Source organism: Octopus sinensis, linkage group LG2 (genome assembly GCF_006345805.1).
Source record: "Octopus sinensis linkage group LG2, ASM634580v1, whole genome shotgun sequence".
Taxonomy (NCBI): domain Eukaryota; kingdom Metazoa; phylum Mollusca; class Cephalopoda; order Octopoda; family Octopodidae; genus Octopus; species Octopus sinensis.
This window is the reverse complement of record NC_042998.1, coordinates 198588187-198598186: the sequence shown is the minus strand read 5'-3', so window position 1 is coordinate 198598186 and position 10000 is coordinate 198588187. Positions and strand designations below refer to the sequence as shown.

General features: G+C 40.6%; 1 protein-coding gene across 1 annotated transcript in view; it reads right to left on the bottom strand.

The window, feature by feature from the left end:
* Nucleotides 1-10000, bottom strand: part of LOC115232367 (citramalyl-CoA lyase, mitochondrial) — a 14719-nt gene that overhangs the window by 3786 nt on the left and 933 nt on the right. The window contains exons 2-6 of the mRNA XM_029802219.2: nt 7039-7292; nt 6110-6298; nt 4160-4361; nt 1847-1960; nt 734-912 (exon numbers count right to left, since the gene is read on the bottom strand). Coding sequence (XP_029658079.1) covers nt 734-912; nt 1847-1960; nt 4160-4361; nt 6110-6298; nt 7039-7284 — 930 coding nt within the window. The 5' untranslated portion in view covers nt 7285-7292. The remainder of the gene's footprint in view (nt 1-733; nt 913-1846; nt 1961-4159; nt 4362-6109; nt 6299-7038; nt 7293-10000) is intronic.

The window sequence follows — 10000 nt, the reverse complement described above, 5'->3', positions numbered from 1 at the left end:
GGAGTGGTTGGCGTTAGGAAGGGCATCCAGCTGTAGAAACTCTGCCAGGTCAAGATTGAAGCCTGGTGCAGCCATCTGGTTTGCCAGTCCCCAGTCAAATCGTCCAACCCATGCTAGCATGGAAAGCGGACGTTAAACAATGATGATGATGATATATATATATATATATATGTGTGTGTGTGTGTGTATGTATAAAGTCAAGCATGGGAGATAACTCCAGAAGCAGCAAATTCAGAATTTTGGAAAAATAGAGACAATGCAATTAGAAGTGGAAATTGTCTTTGAAACAAAGTGGTAAAAGCAACGAACATGTTTCGATGCTATTAAATCTCTTCAGCAAAGTATATTCAATTCAGAGACTTCAGAATGATCAGGAAAACATAAAAAGCAAGGAATGTAGTCATTATGATAATGAATGGGGCTCTAACATATTTAGCATGTAGAATGAAGTAAATTGTTTTTAACGTGGAACTCATAACTAATAGCATGTAAGTATTGGATTAAAAAAATCCCTTGGATGGGAAAAGTCGAAGGTTGCCCATGAGACGAAACCACAGCTGTAAACACAGCAGACTTCTCACCACTGTACCACAGCAAACCTTCAAACTTTTTCCAGCCATTTTTGGAATATCTGTTTGTACTAGTGAAAATGCTTGACTAATAGCCCACCTTAATTGATGCAAGCATGGATAAATGGATGTTAAACCTCATAATGTAATGTAAACAAACCAACCTTGCCCTGGATTTGATGTTCTTCAAACTGTTTAATGAGCTCTCTAGCCCATGCTACTTTCTCCGGTGAGGGACTAAAAGCTGCTTGGACTATTGGTATCTGTGACGGATGAATGACTTGCTTCCCAGTGAATCCCATCCTGGCACCTTCCTCACAGAGTATCTTCAGGGAATCTAAGTCTGGAAAGATGAAGATGAGAAGCTGAGGGAAAGAAATCCGAGAGAAATTTGCAACAAATAGAGAACTTATCAGTTTTTAATCACTTATTTGGTAAGTTGTTATTGAACTGTAGTTTTAGCTGAAATAAGTAGGCACGGCTGTGTGGTTAAGAAGTTTGCTTTGCAACTATGTGGTTTTGGGTTCGATTCCTGTGTGCTGAAGCTTGGGCATGTACCCCGTTATTTTGTATCTTTCTCTCAATATATATGAATCCCTTGTAAAACAGGTAAGGATTGGTAACAAAAAGAGCATCTGGCTGTAAAATACTGTCTCAAAATAAATAACTAACTCATGGAAGCAAGGGAAAAACGTGTAAAATGAATATACATATATAAATATATATATATATATATATATATATCATCATCATCATCATTTAGCGTCTGCTTTCCATGCTAGCATGGTTTGGACGATTTTAACTGAGGTCTGTGAATCCAGAAGGCTGCATCAGGCCCAGTCTGATCTGGCAGTGTTTCTACGGCTGGATGCCCTTCCTAACGCCAACCACTCCGTGAGTGTAGTGGGTGCTTTTTACGTGCCACCCGCACAGGCAAACAGCCACGGACGGATGGTGCTTTTTACGTGCCACCGGCTTCACCACTTCATCCTAAGTCTTCCTGGGTCTACCTCTTCCACAGGTTCCCTCAACTGCTAGGGTGTGGCACTTTTTTACACAGCTATCCTCATCCATTCTTGCCACATGACCATACTGCCTTTAGTCGAGCAAATCGACCCCAGGACTTATTCTTTGTCAGGTCATAGCACTAGTTTTCAAATACAAGAGACCACTTGTGTGTCAAGGTAATACTACTAGTGGAAGTAATTTACACTTAAACATGGAATCAATAACACATGAGTAAGTAGAAATGGTCAAGAAACTTCTGGAAGACTTACCTTTGAAATTAATATCAACCATATCAATAACTTGAAGGCGGAAGGCTTTTGCAGTAGCAACTATCTTCTGTCGAGCATACAACAACTCACTCCCTTCTCGACTTCTGGTAGCACCTACCAATATAAAGTTTAGCAAAAAGCGTCAGCAACAGTTTAGAGTTCAAATTTCTTTCACATTAGTAAAACAAAGATTTCTAAAATTTGAGGAAACATCATCATCATCGTTTAACGTCCGTTCTCCATGCTAGCATGGGTTGAACGGTTCAACCGGGGATCTGGGAAGCCAGAAGGCTGCACCAGGCTCCGGTATTATCTGGCAATGTTTCTACAGCTGGATGCCCTTCCTAACGCCAACCACTCCGTGAGTGTAGTGGGTGCTTTTTACATGCCACCTGCACTGGTGCCAGGCGAGGCTGGCATCGGCCACATTATGCAGTTATTCAAGCCGTTAGAAATAGTAGCCAAATCTTCTCAATATATACCCTACTATCTAAAAATAAGTGAAGGGCAGCACTACTAGTATTACAGAAGGGAAAATGATAACATCTTTGTATAGTTGCTTGACCTGCTAGAAATAGCTGCCAAGAATCTCTCATTTACTTTACAGTCTTAAAACAAAGGATATGTGGGATAATGTAATTCTAGATAAAAATGACAAGATGTTCATGACTAAAATACTTTTAATCATCAGTCCACATAAGCAAGGTGAACTTTGGATTAAACAACTAAAATTTTAGAAATTAACACTTTTTCAGCAAGGAGGCCAGTATCTAAGTAACTTAGCAAGCTTCAATTTTCTTACCATAAAAAAAAAGACTCTATGTTGTGGCATGACCTGCTAGAAATAGTAACTAAATACCTTTCAAGTCATACACTACCATATTTAAAAAGGAAGGAGATATTAGTTCCCTATGACTTCTGTTGGCCAGAGTTGATCATATATCTGCATTTATATGGGAAGAGGTTATTTTGTGCAAGTTGCCTGTGCATGCAATCCTTACAAGATAACACGATTCTATCCAACCAGTATTGCCCAAAAGACAGGTATTTCACAATGACTGATACAGCTTAACACCAGTGTCTATGAAGCAGCTCTTCCAATTTGCTTCAGTAATTGCTTCATTTAAGTAATAATAATAATAACGAAATTATTGTATACAGTGCTCAGGTGCATCACAACTTGTCAAAAGTGCATATAAAGCATATGCAGTAATGTACAAATGTCTGGAAAGTGAACAATGTGTGAGTCAGATACATGCTTGCGTGTGTATGGAGGGGAGAAAATCAGGTGTAGTATTGGCGAATCTCAGGAAGCATGGAAGTTTTGAAGGATGCAGTGCTCCGACAACTAACAACTGATGCCGGCAGTTTGTTCCATGCTTCAGCAATTCTTAGGGTGAAAAAATGTTTCTGAAAGTCATGGGAGCTGTGCTGTTTTCTGACTTTGTAAACATGTCCATGGGTGTTAGACAGGTGGAGTTTGAAAAGGTGCTCAGAGTTATTGTTAGTAAGATGGTTAATAATTTTATGAGTGTCTGTGAAGACTACCCTAGATTGGTACTTTTTCTTATGGGCTTAGAAAGAAAGAAAAGTAAAGCTGACCTTGATGGGTGAACTCAGAGTGCACAGAATTGGAACAGATACCATGATCCATTCTAACAGCTTTGCCAATTTGTAGTTCTAAGAGATTCATCATCGTTCATCATTTAACATTCGCTTTCCATGCTAGCATGGGTTGGACGATTTTGACTGAGGGCTGGCAAACCAGACGGCTGCACCAGGCTCCAATCTTGATCTGGCAGAGTTTCTACAGCTGGATGCCCTTCCTAACGCCAACCACTCCGAGAGTGTAGTGGGTGCTTCTTTCATGCCACCGGCACGGGGGCCAGTCAGGCGGTACTAGCAACGACCTCACTCGAATGTTTTAACACATGCCACAGGCACAAGTGGCAGTAAGGCGACACTGGTAACGATCATGCTCGAATGGCGCCTTTTATGTGCCACCGACACAGAAGCCAGTTAGCCGCTCTGGCAACGATCATGCTCGGATGGTGCTCTTAGCACCCTACTAGTACGGGGCACAAGTGCCAGTAAGGCAACGAGTGCCAACAATTTGCAGATCTAAGATATTGGTTTAGATAATCTAGTCCTAAACATACTATTAGTGAAAAAGACAAGCAAAATACGATGGTTACATTTTGAATGCTTCCAATTACATATCAAAGTCTACCAGAGCAGAGCTGATTTTATGTTTAATAACAACAACAAAAACAACTACAGCAGCAGCAGATATCAATATGGCAAATCACTCACCTATATCAGCACAGAAATCATCCGATCCAAACAATACTCCATCCAAATAATAATGGCATCCCGTCTGAGACAATTCTGTGAATCGTTGTAGGATAGCCTGAAGATTCAACAGACCAATGCTAGTCTCTACAGATGTGATTAAGGCTGGTTTCCAAGATGTTATCTTGTAGTGACTACATATTTCTTCAAATAATGATGTGAACTTAAAGCAGAAGAAACAGATGATATTGTAAAAAAATTAAAAAAAGGTATTATTAAGATGTTAATATCTTAATTTCTTAAGGATTAAATAAATATCCATCACTAAGTCGTCGTCATCATCATCATCGTTTAACGTCCGTTTTCCATGCTAGCATGGGTTGGACGGTTTGACTGGGGTCTGGGAAGCCAGGAGGCTGCACCTGGAAGTGTTTCTACAGCTGGATGCCCTTCCTAACACCAACCACTCCGTGAGTGTAGTGGGTGCTTACTACGTGTCAGGGGAGGCTGGCAGCGGCCACGGTCGGACGTGCCACTGGCACAGAAGCCAGTCAAGGCAGTGCTAGAGCACTGGACAAATTGTTTTGTGATGTTTAATTGTTTAGTTATAGGTTATAATTCAAATACAGCTTGAAGACAATAAAAGTATCACTCAAGAGGTTGATCTAATTACCCCAGCTCCACATTTTTGTGGCCTTGTACTGATATTAGTACTCATCATCATCATCGTCATCATTTAATGTCTGTTTTCCATGCTGGCATGGGTTGGACGGTTTGACTGAAAACTGGTAAGCTAGAGAGTTGCACCAGGTTCAAATCTGATTTGGCATGCTATGGCTGGATGCCCTTCTTAATGCCAACCAGTGCAAGAGCGTAGGGGGTGCGTTTTATGCGCCATTGGTACAGGTGTCAGTTATGTAACACTGACATCAACCACAACTACAATCTAACCTGGTACAAGGCCAGCAAGCTCAGAGGAAAGGGTAAGTTGATAAAATCGACCCCAGCACTCAACTGGTATCTATTTTATCAACCCTAATAAAATGAAAGGCAAAGTTAACCTTGGCAGGATTTGAACTCAGAACATAAAGACGGACAATATAGTGGCAATTTGTCTGTGGAGCTAACAATTCTGCCAGCTGACTGCCTTAGAAGGATGTAAAAATAATGTTGACAATTAGCCTGGAATTCTTCCATTACTACCTTTTCACTTCTCTTAATGAGCGTAATAAAAAATACTGGTTTCAAATTTTGGCACAAGGCCAGCAATTACATTGACTGGTTCTTATTTTATCAACTCTGAAAGGATGAAAGTCAAAGTCGACCTCAGTGGAATTTGAACTCAGAACATAAAGATGAATGAAGTGTCATTAAACATTGTGCCTGGCATGCTAATAGTTCAGCCAGTTTTTAAAGGATGAAAAGACAAAATCAACTTCATTGGAATTTGAACTCAGAACATTAAAGCCAGACAAAATGTTGCCAAGCATTCTGTCTGGTGCATTAATGATTCTGTCAGTTTGCTACATCATCATCATCATCATCACCAACATTGTCATCATCATCATCGTCGTCATCATCATCAACATCGTCATCATCGTCGTCATCATCAACATCGTCATCATTATCATCATCATCATCGTTTAATGTCCGCTTTCCATGCTAGCATGGGCTGGACGATTTTGACTGAGGGCTGGCGAACAAGATGGCTGCACCAGGCTCCAATCATGCTACCTTAATGCAATATAAAATCTATACAAAGGTTTTTGTCCAATAGAGATAGAGAAGAAATAGGGTGAGAGCGATGTTCATATCTATGGAAAGAATACTGCAAGAATCCTACTTTGATGGGAATTACAGTAAAATATTCAGTAATTTTGTTTCAATCTTTTCAAGAAAATACAAAAATAGAAACTAGAAACAAAAACAACAATAAAAAGAGAATGGAAGGAATATATGAAAGTACTTTACTTCTTCAATTTCTTGGACATAGTCAACTTTCGGTAGGAGTAGTGTCTGAGGGAGACGGGAGGCAGTAAGGATCTGTCGAAGATCTTTTTCAGTCATTCCAGTACTGATGGAATTTATACGCACAGTGCAATCAGCTTTGCCAAACTCAATTTCGCCCAACATCTTGGAAATATTCATCCGGGCTTCTTCCTTTGAATAACAGACAAAACGAGAGATGGTCAATGATCTGTTAATTTATTATGATTAATTTCAAACATGCTTGTAATATATATATAGTACTTCGTTAGTCAATTGAGTAATCATTCAGGTAATGCAAGAAGAGAACATATTATTGATTACCATAGCAACATCATCATCATCATGATCGTTTAACGTCCGCCTTCCATGCTAGAGGGGTGGTGAACCAGATGGCTGCACCAGGCTCCAATCTTGATCTGTCAGAGTTTCTACAGCTGGATGCCCTTCCTAACGCCAACCACCCCATGAGTGTAGTGGGTGCTTTTTACATGCCACCGGCATGGGGGCCAGTCTGGCAGTACTGGCAACAACCTCGCTCGAATCTTTTTACACGTGCCACCGGCACAGGTGCCAGTAAGGCGATGCTAGTAACGATCACGCTCGAATGGTGCCTTTTATGTGCCACCGGCACGGAAGCCATTTAGCCGCTTTGGCAACGATCCCGCTTGGATGGTGCTCTTGGCACCCTACTAGCACGGGTATAAGTGCCAGTAAGGCGACGCTGGTAACGATCACACTCAAATGGTGCCTTTTATGTACCACGAGAAGAAGCATCCAGCGCATTCTGTGTCATGGCTTCTATTTGGAAGGACATCCAACCATAGAAAATATGTCAAAGCTGAGATATTGTAGCATTAGAAAGTAAATGTAAATGATGATGATGATGATGTATATTAGCCAATTCAATTTACCTTCTTATTATAAGCCACTCCATCTTCACAGTCCAATACAATACAGTCAGCTTTAAGAGAAGGGATTTTATTGAGCTTTTTAACATCACTTCCAGGGACATAGAGCACAGCTTTCCTTGGAATATAATTCATATCTAGTACACCATCTATTTTTGTACAAATATTGCTACGGGTTGTCTTCAGTTGTAGATCTCGATTTAGACCTCTGAGAAATCGAAGACACTTCGGCACCAAACCTTGCATCATTTTGTTGACTAGAATTAGAAAATGAGAGAACCAGTAAAAACATTAGTATGAGGATAAAAACAATTACAACTGGTATTTTTTTTTAATATTAAATTAACAGAAAGGTGTAGGAGTGGCTGTGTGGTAAGTAGCTTGCTTACCAACCACATGGTTCCAGGTTCAGTCCCACTGGGTGGCACCTTGGGAAGGTGTCTTCTACTATAGCCTCAGGTCGACCATAGCCTTGTGAGTGGATTTGGTAGACGGAAACTGAAAGAAGCTCGTCGTATATATCTATATGTGTATGTGTGTGTATATATGTTTGTGTGTCTGTGTTTGTCTCCTCAACATCGCTTGACAACCGATGCTGGTGTGTTTACATCCCTGTAGACGTAAACTGGTAGACGGAAACTGAAAGAAGCCCGTCGTATATATGTATATATATATAAATGTGTGTGTATGTCTGTGTGTCTGTTTGTCCCCCCAACATCACTTGACAATCGATGCTGGTGTGTTTACGTCCCCGTAATTTAGCGGTTCGGTAAAAGAGACCAATACAATAAGTACTAGGCTTACAAAGAAGTCCTAGGGTCAATTTGCTCGACTAAAGGCGGTGCTCCAGCATTCGTTTTTGGATTTGGTTTGCAAGATTCTTTATATGAGTTCATGTGATGAAGCATATTCTGTTGTGTCTGGGGAGAGTCATTTTCTTTTTGTGCCTTTTGTGCCTTGACTCTCAAGACTACTGAAAAGGTTGCAAAGACGCAACGAAAATTTTAGGAATATAAAAATAAGAAATAAGTGGAAATTTTACTGGTGAGTGTGTTACATTATAAGGCACAAAAAGAAAATGACTCTCCCCAGACACAACAGAATTTAGAATGAAGTTATATTTAAATTCGTTTTTCTTTTGCATTTACATGTACAAAATTTTTTTAGCGTTGATTAGTGTAATGACATTATATTTAATATTTATCATTTTTTTGGTGGGTGATTATCAATTAGCTTATGTCAAAAATAGCTTTTAGTGGGTGATGACTGGGAAAAAGGTTGAGAACCACTTCTCTAGTCTGCTTGGCAAGAGATAATATGTCTGTTCTTTGTTGGTGGTCTCAAATCTCCGTGAAGATATTTTAGGGTTAAACTGCACAACTGGTGAAGAAATGTGTGAACCTCAAGGACACTCGAGATGATGTCCTGATTGCTGGCATGATTTCCTGGAGGAAGATTGGCCAACAAATAGAATACACACATAACACACGCATACCTCAATTGTAGTTCACTCATGATAGTGAACTGGTGATTTAGAAAAAGGGGTTCAGATCCAGGGCCAGCACTATGAAGTACAGGGCCCAATTAGAAAATTGTCTGTGGGGACCCCTACTCTACAAAAGCTGAAGACTGGTGTTTTATGCTTCATGTAGTAAACCAGTCCCAACTAAAAAACGTTGAGGGCTTGATTTAATAAAAATTCATGAAATCATCCTCGGTTCAAACATGTGCACAGTGACCTCTCTTGGCATAGGGCCCAATTTGAACAAAATTGTCTAATTGGCTTAAAACTGGCCCTGTTCAAATCCTCACTACACTATCAAGGAATGTCCAAGTACTTTTGGCACAGTCTGTACCTATCCCAAAACCTGTTATCCATTCGGCCACTAAACCTGACTATTAAGGTAATAAGCTTAATATGTAACAAAATTATTTTCTTTTTGTTGAAAATTACTATTCCCTTCAAACTGCTTTTGTGACCTTGGGTCGTAGGGCAACCCGTTGTGCTTCATCATCATCATCATTGTTCGACCGTGGTCGAGACAATGGAATTTACCATGCTACGCCAGACTTCACGGTGCATCATGGCATTACGGCGGTCCTGTTGCTGGATGCCTGTATCCCTGGAGATTACATCAGGGTAGGAGAGTGTGCGCCCTCTGGTATTGCGAGTAGATGGCTGCCAGAGGAGAAGAGTAGAAATTGCCTCGTTTTCAGCTTGAGGAGACCTATTGAGACAAGTACATCAGCATCAAAAGTCATATAGAAATTGTGGTTGCGATACCTGTGCCGGTGGAATGTAAAATGCACCATCTGTACGAGGCTGATGCCAGCACCGCCTTGACTGGTTTCTGTGCCGGTGGCACGTAACAAGCACCAACCATTCGTGGCCACTGCCAGCCTACCCTGGCACCTGTGCCCTTCCTAACGCCAACCACTCCATGAGTGTAGTGGGTGCCAGGGGAGGCTGACCTATTTTCCATTACATTTCAGACAGATTCAACACAGAGTTGCTGAGGCAGAAATATTGTTATAACAAATATTCTGCTCAATACCACAGATTTGCTTGTCAGTTGCTTGAACATAACCACTTGAAAACGTCCCTCAGTGGCTGACAATATGTGCATCTCTGATTACAATCAAGAGTAGTGGGGGAGGTATTGTAGCCATGTGTTGAGAGGGATTCTTTGAGGTTTGAATAAATGTAACAAAAGCAAAGATTGATGAAAATATTAGCCATTTTTTCATACTTTCTAGGGGTAAACAAATAGGGAATAAACAGTTGCTATTCAAGGACAAAAATCGTGTTACACAGTGTAATCGACAAGCTGTTTTTTCTTGTTCTTCGCGTAGTACAACTGCCGCTGCTTCTACTACAACTACTACTACAATAACAAAAGATATCAGATGCAATACTTCGGGTTCGATCTATTTTCTGCCACCTCGTCGCTGGCACCGTTTTGTT